This window comes from Scomber japonicus, chromosome 6 (assembly GCF_027409825.1).
Source record: "Scomber japonicus isolate fScoJap1 chromosome 6, fScoJap1.pri, whole genome shotgun sequence".
Lineage (NCBI taxonomy): Eukaryota > Metazoa > Chordata > Actinopteri > Scombriformes > Scombridae > Scomber > Scomber japonicus.
In genome coordinates this window covers 15,725,819-15,737,551 of record NC_070583.1, presented here as the reverse complement: position 1 = coordinate 15,737,551, position 11,733 = coordinate 15,725,819, and the positions used below count along the sequence as shown (strand labels likewise).

At 39.1% G+C, this 11,733-nt stretch overlaps 2 protein-coding genes across 6 annotated transcripts in view; one reads left to right on the top strand and one right to left on the bottom strand.

The window, feature by feature from the left end:
* The first annotated feature begins 1,639 nt into the window (after positions 1 to 1,639).
* On the top strand, positions 1,640 to 2,758 carry kcnj1a.1 (potassium inwardly rectifying channel subfamily J member 1a, tandem duplicate 1). Its single transcript, XM_053321125.1, has one exon. It carries the CDS (start codon positions 1,640 to 1,642, stop codon positions 2,756 to 2,758), a length of 1,119 nt encoding a protein of 372 aa, XP_053177100.1.
* A 3,096-nt stretch (positions 2,759 to 5,854) lies between these two features.
* fli1 (Fli-1 proto-oncogene, ETS transcription factor) overlaps positions 5,855 to 11,733 on the bottom strand; it is a 34,228-nt gene continuing 28,349 nt past the window's right edge. For all 5 annotated transcript variants that reach the window (XM_053321117.1, XM_053321118.1, XM_053321119.1 and 2 more), the window contains 4 exons: positions 10,656 to 10,715; positions 10,176 to 10,235; positions 9,351 to 9,398; positions 5,855 to 9,152 (listed from right to left, as the gene is read on the bottom strand). In XM_053321117.1, the coding sequence (XP_053177092.1) occupies positions 8,623 to 9,152; positions 9,351 to 9,398; positions 10,176 to 10,235; positions 10,656 to 10,715 (698 nt within the window). In that variant the 3' untranslated portion in view covers positions 5,855 to 8,622. The remainder of the gene's footprint in view (positions 9,153 to 9,350; positions 9,399 to 10,175; positions 10,236 to 10,655; positions 10,716 to 11,733) is intronic.

Below are 11,733 nucleotides of genomic sequence, written 5' to 3'. Positions count from 1 at the left end.
TACTGGTATGCCAACAATACAAGAAAAAAAGGTCAAATACAATTCGATCATTCATATAAGGAACATATGCATATACAGTTATTGCTAGTCTTAATGACTGATTTCATTTAAACTTTGATCTTATCTCAATAATCTTAGGTTAAAAATGCTTTGACTCTGAGTCATGACAAGAAGCAAAGGTTGTTTCCTTTTGGAAAGCTATTTGTTTTGAAATGCAAAGCAATAATTTAGAGTAAGTCGTCATACATGCAATTAAAATAGTCATTACCTGAAATGATTTCAGCTCTTGTTACAGTATGAAAACATGCTGACCTAATCACTGGGTGTGGAAGGAAAAGGTTTACATTCAAAGGGATTAAAGCTAGCAAACAAGCTACACCATGTGATTATCAGATTTCTTTTGGCAAAATCACTGTGTGTGAGCCTTGAGGGCTGAAAACAAAAACATAAACTCACTGCACTGATCGTTTTGTACTACTTAACACTCACTAACAAGCACGCCATGATCCAAATGGGTAGTTTGCATGACTTGGCAAGAACAGAGGCCATACTTGTTTGGAAACCTCTGTCAGCCAATACTGCCAGTTACCATTCATCAAGTACCAGACTTATGAGAACTCAGAGCTTGAATAAAGTCAAAGATTGTTATGTCTGTGAGCAGCTGGCCTTCTGGCAGGGTTTGCTCAAATTATTTTAATGCCACATTTATTTTTTGCTGCATTGAAACCTAGAAAACAAAGATGATCCTTGTTTTGAGACACTTACACGGGACCAAAAATCCCAAATTATTTGGTTTATTTGGATCACATGCGTTTCTCAGTGGAAACTTTTGTTTCTTATTAATGTCAGGTCTTTACTGCAATCCTGCATCCACCCAGGATTATAGCCTTTCACTAAGGATTTAAACTTCAGTGGGACAGAACAGCTTGGAACATATGAGACTGTACATACAGTAAGCAGTCCACAGTGAGGCTCAGTCATAAAGTAGGAAAACAGGGAAAACAAATTGTGAACAGAAATAGGACAGATGCTCACTGGAACTTATCATGAAATACAAAAATGCAAATAAACAATCTAAAAAAGAAGGAAAGTGATTTCAAGCACAAATGTTGTTGGATATATAACTGGGCATATACTGTATACTGCATTTGTCCTTGGCACAGAATGTGCAACTATATCCTCCTTTTTTCATCTCCCTTCCAGCACTTGACAGTCTGTGTCATCTCTACATTCTGCTCATTGATTGTGGTGCTTTCTGACAGACTGACTAGTTAAATGATGGACATTGTAATGCAAAGCTGGGGCATTACCGAGTACTCATTTATTTTATGTTTTATTATATTATACATATTTCTCATGTACTCAAGTGTGGTGGGGCCCCCGGTGCAGTGTCTGATGTGCTTACAGGATAAGTCAGCTATGAACAGACTGCATTTTTGCTTTGCTTTTATAAGTAGTGTAAAGTTTGCATTCATTTCATTTCCCATCACTAAAAACAGTTTTTCCTAAAATTTTATTTAAGTAATTCATCAGTGCATTTTCTTTACACAATTAATTGGTGACTAGTTATTATCTATGTACTTATGCTGTATATATTTTCTTTCGTTTTATTGTCTTGTAGGTGGTTGGCTTATAGAAAATGTGTGGATCCCTGAAAAAACGTATCCAGAATTATCTGAAGGACCGACAATATCAGAGGACCAGATTAGTAACCAAAGATGGTCGCTGCAACATTGAATATGGAAACATTATGTATAGCAAACACTTTGCCTTCCTGGCTGACTTCTGGACCACCTTTGTGGAGATCCGGTGGCGTTTTGTCCTATTCTTCTTTATCGCCTCTTTCACCCTTAGCTGGTTCATTTTTGGCCTGCTATGGTACTGGATTGCCCGCAGTAATGGAGATTTGAAGTGGCAAAACCCCCCTGCAGAACATATTCCATGTGTTGATAATGTTGTAGGACTCACCACTGCTTTTCTCTACTCCCTTGAAACCCAGACAACAATTGGGTATGGTGGACGAGCGCTCACCCCAGTTTGCCCAGGTGCTGTGGCGCTTCTCATCATCCAGTCCCTCCTTGGAGCAATTATCAACTGCTTCATGTGTGGAGTCATCTTGTCCAAAATCTCTTTGCCTAAAAAGAGGGCTAAGACCATCACATTTAGTGACATGGCTGTCATCAGCCCCAAAAATGGTTCCCTCTGCTTATCGATCCGAGTGGCTAACCTGCGCAAGACCCTGATGATAGGAAGCCAGATCTATGGCAAACTACTGAGGACAACAAACACACCAGATGGGGAGACCATCATCATGGATCAAGTGAACATTGACTTCATGGTGGACGCTGGCAAGGACAACCTCTTCTTTGTATGTCCTCTCACACTGTATCACATGATCGACAAGAGCAGCCCATTCTTCGAGATGGCGGTGGACACACTCCACAAGCAAGAGTTTGAGTTGGTTGTCTTCTTAGATGGTACTGCAGAGTCTACCAGCTCTGCCTGCCAAGTCCGGACCTCCTTTATTCCTCATGAGATCATGTGGGGCTACAATTTCTTGCCCATCATCTCCAGAAGCAAAGAGGGCAAGTACAGGGTCGATTTCTCTAACTTTTCCAAGGTGGTCCCTGTGGCCACTGCACACTGTGCCTACTGTTTCCATAACATCAGGGGTCATCATCACCACTCCAGAGATGGACATGACAACCAAGGTTTTGACGTCATTGATATTGATCAGCCGAATGTCACCAAGATGTGACACAATGGAGACAATGACAAACTCAAACAGGTGCTGGAGACAGGTGGGTTTACTTAATGGCAGCACATTGTGTAGCATTTAAATAAGAACGGAAAACCCACTTAATTGTTATTCTTTTGTGTTTAACACTGATAAGAAAACCATCTATGGGTCACAACACATAGCCTATTGTGAACTATTTGTATGTAAAACCACACCTGTCACTGTCTATTGACCAAAAACCTGTTCTCAGAAAGGAAACTGGGTCATGCAAGATGGCGAAACTACAATTCAAGAACAGAAAAAGAAAGTTCTCCAAATTGCTTGCACAAGAAATATACTAATGTTAGCTCTTGCTGTAAATTAGGATAAGTGGTCCAATTTAACTATGGCCTTACACATCAGGTTTACTGAGTATGGAGAGTCAGAACAAAACAAATGTATCATCCTGTATGCAAATCTTACAGTTACTTGAAGTTCTGGTGTTGAGGACCATGCTATTGTCATGGGGTAGGAAAAAGATAAAGTGGTTGCTCAATAATTCATGCTACTGTAGGCTGCTGTACACAAAGAGACACTTGGCCTTGAAGCATTAAAGTATGCTTAACTATTCAGACATCGAGGCACAATGGATTGGGCTCAGGAGCCAATTTTTTCAAACAGTGGGAGAGGTAGTTGGGGTTTTCTTCTTGAGTGAAGAAATTGTGAGAGAACAAAGCTCTCAGGAAACACTTAAATTATGGCTGCATGCAGCACTGACTTGTAGTATGAAAATCAATTATATTTGTTTGTCTTGTTTTGAATTTGATATCAAGGGAAAATAAAATAAAGGCTATTTTTACATTAAAGATGTGTGCATTGTATTAATCTTTTTCTAACCAAACTGGAACATCATATAAGTGTTGTTATCAAAAAGGTCAAGCAAAAATAATGACAGGTGCCAACCCCTATCACATATTCTCATCTACAAACAAAGTGAAGTTGTGACAGTAAACAGAGATAGTCAAAGTGTTTGGTAGATAACAGCTGTTGCGTACTGTCCATTATTTTGCCTGCAGGTTCTGAACATGAAACCAGAACTCTCCATTTAGAAAAATGACACAGCACATACTGTATGCTCGCATAGAGTTTTAATGGGTCTTGCTAAGGCAGACCTTCCTCCATGACCCCTCTAATGAACTACATGTTTGATCCTCATGAATTCGTCTGCTCTTAGAGATGTTACTGTAGCAAATAATAAGCAATAGTATTATTATTCGGTGAGAAAAGCAAGGTTGATAAATATGTCATATTTACAGCTAAAGATGATTCATGCTTCACTAGCACATTTTGATTAAAAAAAAGAAAAAACACAACTCAACACGGCTGTTGTGCCTCTGTTACATGTATTTTTGTCTCCATGCAAATTGATAAACAGTGCACTTTAAAAGGCTGGAGCTTACCATTTTTCACCATGCCCACATAACAATTAAACTACGAACACCTATCATTTGAAGCAGTGTTCAGGAAGAGAACTAAATTACGTAAAGAGTCATCAAAGTGTCTGCAAGAAGGTAAATACTGAGTAGGCTTATAAATAGATATGGCACACTAAGACGATTATAGATTTTACACCTGATGTTATAAAACACAAGTTGTGTTGTAAAGAAGGTGAGAGAAGCTGAGGTGGACAAAGTGAGTTTCCAGCTGAAATATTTACAGTTTTTGCCATGTTTCTTATGAATTGTACTTGTGACAATTCTGCAGGTGCAATTGACATTAAATGTCAACACTCAAGATGACGTGTAGTGCAACAGAGTGGATTGAGAGGTCAGGGTGTCAGCACTGACATCTCCATTACGTGATAATTACCTCTTGCCTTTATACAAGTGGTGCGAGTGGACCAACCATTTTGAATGAACCTAACCCATTCCCAATAAACATTTGTTGGAGATAGGGCCGAAAATACACACACATATGGTAAAAAATACTGGAAGGCTTAAGGTTTAAGGCTTAAGGCTACAAGGTAAGCTTTAAGTAGTGGTTGGTACAACAATATGGGTTTTCAAAGTGAATGAATAAGTGAGGGATTATTGTAGTGTTGCTAAATGGAGAGACTGTGAATGTTCGGATTATCTCCCAAGATGCAAAACTTTATGACTATATATCATATAAATGATATATGTTCAGCATTTCTCATACCTTGATAGATGAATGCTGGAGATTGGCAATTGTTAAGATAAATCTAGAAGGTTTTTTCTCCATTCTTGACAGAGCTTTCTCATCTGCCACTTTACTGTGTCAGTTTCTACAAATGGAGAAGTACAATTCCCTAAAAGTATCAGCCTTTGGCCTCATGTTTTCACTTGATTCCAAATATTTCTGGAACCAAACAGGGTGTGAACACAGATTAACAGTATTCTTGCAGTGAGAAAATGCAAGTTATGGTCATCATGGTTAAAAGCTGGCATCAAGAAAAGAAAGCCTGTAAATACGGAGCACTTTCCTTGTCCTCCGTCAACTTCTGTCTGTAAATGATTAGTGCTTAGAATATAAGCTAGTCTTTAAATTACAAACATTTACGCTGCCCTCCGTACACACAGTAAATGGGATGGACAACAACAGCACTGCAAACTACAGCCTCCAAAATGACCACAATGTTAAATCTAAACTTCTCTAAAAGAGCTTAGAGTTTTACTATATCCCCTTTGGTTATTTTGTGTATATATTCAATTATATTACAATCAGATGACAAGACTTTCATGGTTGATCAAGATTAAATTGCCTAACTACAAACTGCAACAACAACTTTATCTTTTTGTAAATCACATGGGAATCTAATTGAAAAAGGTACACTGTAGTCAAGAAAATGATTGAATAGCAAGATGTCTCAGATGTGATCAATACAAGGATACAAATGCAACCGCTGACTTATCTAAAAGAATAAAATAGCACAAGAAATATACAGTACACTTTGAAAATATGTAATGAGTTATCATGAGCTGTCATGAACTTGAGGGGAATGGATGTCCGGACTTGACAGATCCTGAGAAACTGTCACCATGGAAAATATACTGGCTGTGTTCACACTCAGGTCAAACTGTGGGCAAGCAATAGAAGATAACTTGAGAGGTAAAAACATTTATTTTGTCACATTTTCCTATACAAGTCCTTTTTCAAAAAGTATTACTTCATACATTGCAGGAATGACAATAATAATAATACACTGGGTAATTGTAAAATTATACACATATATATATATATTTATATATTTGATATCCAAAATACATTGCATATACGAAGTAGCACAGATCCCTTTTCATTGATAATGATTGTGAAATATGGAATTAAGGGTCCATTAGAATAATTTCTTTATGCTACAAATTACATGTTCCCTTTTTATTTGTTCATTTAAAGCTATAAAATTTCAGGAGACGCTTGTTGTGGATATGAATACTGTTTGTATTATTTTGCATAAAATACCTAAATTCTTTAATGCACAGGAAAAGCGACCAATTCCATGGCTATTTGGCATCAAAAGTCATTAATAGTGGAAAGAACCATCATTATCACATGTTGCATATAGAGTAAAGGAATCCCCGGTTATTAGATTATGATTCAAGCAGGCATTTGTGGTTTTCGGAATACTAGAAAATCTTGTGCACGTAAAGGCACGTAGGATGTTACATGTTGAATTTCAGAAATAATAACAATAACAAGAAAACAATAAATGTTAAAATGTATTGCCCAAATGTACAGATATAAAAAACGCTTAAAATGCTGAACAAACTACTTAGCAGAAATGGACTTAAAAGGTTTGCATTTTTGACCGAGGTCAACTCGTATTAATTCTCTTGACTTTTTAATACTGTGTCACATATGAAAATAACTCTGCATAATTTATACAGTAAGTTGCTTTAATGCCTAGTTGACTGATGCTTATAAAATAATAAAAAATAGGTCTGACAAACGCACAGCGTTTGCGAATCTGAGGATTTCTTTGTTTCATCTCGTCATACTTGATTGGTTTTGTTCTCTGATGAACTACTTAGTCCTAAGTAATTTATTTTCAAGTGTCCCTTTTCAGTTTCTCTAAAGTAATACTTTTGCTATTATTATAACAGCTTTGAACACCTGCAGATGGATATGTTTTGACATGATACTATTACATGATGATGAAATCCTGCCTTGAGATTCACGTGTATGTGGCTGGGCTTTAGATCAGTGAGAAACTAACATTCAAACACACATGCTGCTCTCAAACTAGGATCCAGCCCTGGTAAAATGCAACTTGACTGTCTATTAACATGACTTACTGCTAAGACACTTCTTTGTGTCTGTGTGACCTATATGGTCCTGACTGGCCTACATAGAGGGAGACACCCACCGTAACAGCCATTATTGTCAGAGTGCACTTCAAAATCAAAAATTGTCAGATTTCTTGTTTGACATGGAGATGACTGTATATATCTTACCATGCATTTCAGATGTAATGCTGTCTCTCTATAATTAATAGACAATAAATGGTTTAAAACAGCAGTTAAGGAATGGCACGAACATTGTGAGGGTCAGGCTTTGATTCTCATTTTGGCACATAGTAAAAGTAGATGCACTTATGGCACTGTGATAAAAAAAAACATCCAAACAACATCTTGTTATTTAGATATCAACATAGTTACATTTGGAAAAAGGCTATCCATGTTTTGAATTTAGACATTTTTGTGTCCAGCAAAAGTGATGTTAAGTAAAAGAACAATTTTTTTTTTCATTAAATGTTAACAAAGTGAAAACATCTGACAAATTTTGATTTTGCTCTAGGATATCCTTTTTACACGTGTTTCACAAACCAGACGACATTCACATTAATCCTGACATGGTCGAGCAACAAAACATCTGGAAATGACTGAAAGGCAACAACATGGCGAACATTTAATAGCCTAGTGTGTGGCCCCCTGAAAACATCTGACCTGGGTTGAATTATCGTTGCAAATTACTTCAATTACATCTTGACTCTTCTGTTGTGCTTCCCCAGCACAACTGAGTCAACTGTATACATTGCCCATCTTGAACTCCACACCCAACACAGAAAGCATTTGAAGTAACTAAGTTGACACAGGTCAGCAAAACATACAGCGCTTCCTTCTCTGGTATTTAACTCTTCTCTAGCCTTCCAGTTTGGAGGATAAATTAAATTGTGAATGGCATATTCCAGTTGCCAAATTTCATTCAGTGCTGAGAAAAGTCCATCTGTTTGAGAGCTCCTTCTTGTCCAGCGAATTCCAAAAGACTCTCCACACACACATAAAAAGATGTAGACGGACAGACGAGCAGACGGAGACAGTGGAAACAGAAGGCTAGATGTGGTGGGAATAAAAAACCCCGACAAGGCTGTAGACAGTAGAAAGGGCAGATGCTTTAAAGCGTAATGTACATAATGTACTGAGGAGGATGTAGATTGAGACCTATAAATAATAGGCCCATGTCTGGTTGTGGGGCGAGGAAGAAGACAGACTTGGGTTGCTCTCCTGTCCTTAGGCTTTGATTTGGGAAGGTTTTGGAAAGGATACCAACTGGCCTATAGTTGCAGCTCTCAGGAGGTTGGGAAAGAAAAAGGCACAGGAAACTCAGACGCACGTCCAAAACATAAACAAACAGTTGCTAGTCTTGTAAAGGTAAGTAGTATTCCATTTTGGACCATAGCATCCAGTTGTTTATAGATTTTTACAAATATAAAATAATCTCCTTCAATTTTTTCATCCTTCATTTATGAGTAAAATTTCTTCAGAGGACAACGGCCTCTATCAACTAGTCTTCATTGCTTCGGCGTCATTGGGAGTGCAGGTCAGCAATTGTGGACTTAGAAGGGGGGAGGTTTTCAAGGGTAGTGGATGGCCAGATAGAGGTGTTTAATAGTAACTGCCCAGGTGGGATGGCACATGGGTGTTAGGATGACGGGGAACATTTGGGTTGGGGTAGATACCTGCAGTGGGCGAGCTCCAGTATGGAGCGGTGGGTCCAAAGAAGTTAGAGGAGGTGACTGGCATGGACGGAGGGTGGGGGGACACAAAGTTGACCTTCTGCTGGTGGGCGTGGTAGGAAGGCACATAGGCTAGGTCCGAAGGGTACTTGTACATGGAGGACTCGGTGGGGTGTGGCTGCAGCGCCTGAGCGATGCCATGGAAGTCGAACTTGTAGGCGTAGCGCTTGCCGTGCACCTTGGTCATGATATTTTTGTCATAGTAGTAGCGCAGCGCACGGCTCAGCTTGTCGTAGTTCATATTGGGCTTGCTCTTACGCTCGCCCCAGCGCCGCGCCACCTCGTCCGGGTCTGTCATCTTGAACTCGCCGTTGGTGCCCTCCCAGGTAATACAGCCAGCATTGGCGCTGTCAGACAGGAGCTCCAGGAGGAACTGCCACAGTTGGATCTGACCTGATCCTGATGGTAGACACATACACAAACATTGGTCAGACACAGAGGCATCTTCATTCAACTAAGAGCACATTATTTACTGTTCACACCTTAACAGCTCATTATCTGCCAAATGAAGCCTGGGACATTTCTGAGAAACTTCCAAGACAATGTCCTATACACCTCGAATGCATTATAAATATGCATGGATGCTCAAATTCTTACCTGGATTGGCCAGGCGACTACTGGTGGGGCCCAGAATCTGGTAAGGATCTGTGGACAAAAGGAAATATTTGTTGGTATTCAGACTGCTGTGGTGATTTAAAGGAATGTGACCCACCAGTAATTGGTACTAACAGGTCAGTGATTTTGCCGTAGCACACAGACACAACAATTTTAATTGGAATACACTTGATAATGATAATTATCAATTTTTCTTTATTACTATTGTTCATAATATTATGTTTCAGCTTGAGTAATTAAAGCTAAATATGCTTCACTGTGGTGAAGTCTTGGATGAGTGTATTTGGATTATTGTGCTCTGCATACCCACTACATAATGAGCTGACCAGGAAAACCAATTACATGTGTTAATAGATATGTGGTTGAGAGGAAAGAGAAAAGTACACACACTCACAAGTAAGCACTCAAAGCTTGGTGGTAAACTGTATTCCAAAAAGTCCATTGTTAATTTGCAGCTGAAAGCCATGTAAACAATGGTTTCACACTTTTCGGTGGCTGTGATGATTGAACTAATGTTGAACTGTGTTTATTTACATTTATACTGCACTAACACATTAGATCTTTAGCTGATTATATGGCAATATTTAACATACAGTATGCAACAGTAATGTAAGGTGCAGTTTTTAGTTCTATAAAATCAGCCATCTGAGGAGTGCTTATCATTCTCTCATAATAACCATGCATCAACTGTTTTGAAATTCAAGAGAATAAGAAAAAATACAGGTGCAGACAGGTAATAACAGTTCTTGTTATACAGTATAGTGCTGGTACAATATTGACCAAGAAAACCATCAGGTAAGCTGTTACCTGGCTGAGGTCTAGGCTGCTCAGTGGACTTGGTCACATTCTGAGTTACCACTGGTGAGCCTGCAGAGACATAGAAAGAGAACGACATGAAAAAGGTTCAGAGAAAACATCAGTGGGATGGCTACAGATAACCAAGCTACACATCTTGAAGGCATGTTGTCAGCAGTGGTCCAAAGTCAATAAGGCAGTAACGGGTGGCTGGACTGACTTCTGTTCATGTTCTGACAACAGAGGCTGTAATCTGTCCTACACGTCTAGACATTGTGGATGTTGGAACTGTCTCTAGTGTGATGCAAACTTAGGTTAAATAGTGTTTGCAAATAATTTGGTGGCCTTAACCTGCATGGAATGACAGATGTTAATGTTCACACCACATCAAGTTTAATGTACAATAGATCACAACCGCTTTCAGTAGGTTATAGTTATGTATACTTTTCAGTTACGAATACTTTTCAGCTTTAATGATTTTTGTGTCCTCACCTTTGCCACTGTGCATATTGTTTGACCATCCTGTCCGCCGTACAGCATCATATGAAGGGTCTGAAAAAGAAAGAGAAAAATATGAAATATTGTTATTACAATTCATTCACAAGATTAGCGGGTGAACTCAAGTGTTATGAAAATTTGCGGCACCCTGAGCAAAATGCTGTGTATTTAGTGAAATTACAATCTCAATGTCGATACCCAACATTTGCCTGTGTGTACGTGACTACTCATCTCACTGTGTGCTTGCCTCTCTAAGAAATGCAACTGTCACAGAAAAAAAAGGACCAGTGCCAAAAGGCATCAATAAATCCATCAGAAAATGGTTGAAGAAACCCTCGACAGGATGTCTGGGTATGGTAATGTGGTTTGGTTAGCATGCAGTGATGATTTAAATGTAGGTGGCACAATCATTGACAAAGACTACAGTTAGTTGAGCAGCTTGCAAAATTCTGACCACAAATAAAAGGAGTGATGTAAATTAACGTACAACAGAGACACACACATAGACAATCCATGTAGATGGTGTTCACTCCCTTCCCAATGCCCCACACAAGTGGCTTTCATGAAACCTTGTCAAACAGCCAACCTGGCCCAGTTTGCATGAGTTGTACCTGCTGTGTGTCTGCGGTTCAAACCTCACTGAGTGTGAAGCTGGACAGCTTCCAGTAACAATCAATCACTCTGACACAAGCAGATAAAACAGAGGATGTATCGCTCCCCTGGCAATGACTCAAAAACACCCTGGTATACTCACAGTGCACCTGGCCAGCGCCCTTGTATTATTGTGGGATATAACAGTTCAAATGCTTGCCAGAATACAGGGAAATATGATGCGTATTTTGGCCAGATATGCTTTTCAAAATGTTATCATGCTCTGCAAATCTTTTTGTCGACAGTGTTTCTCGTCAGCAGTGTTTCTCCCAGAGGGCAGCGATAGAGATGGTGTAATGGTGATGACAGAGGTTGTTGCTGGGATCAGCAAGCTGTTAGAAGGTCAAGAGGCAATCCCATTTCCCATCAGTGTAGGCTGAATTTTTTAGAAGCAGGTATTGGCAATTAAAGTTGGTGGTTT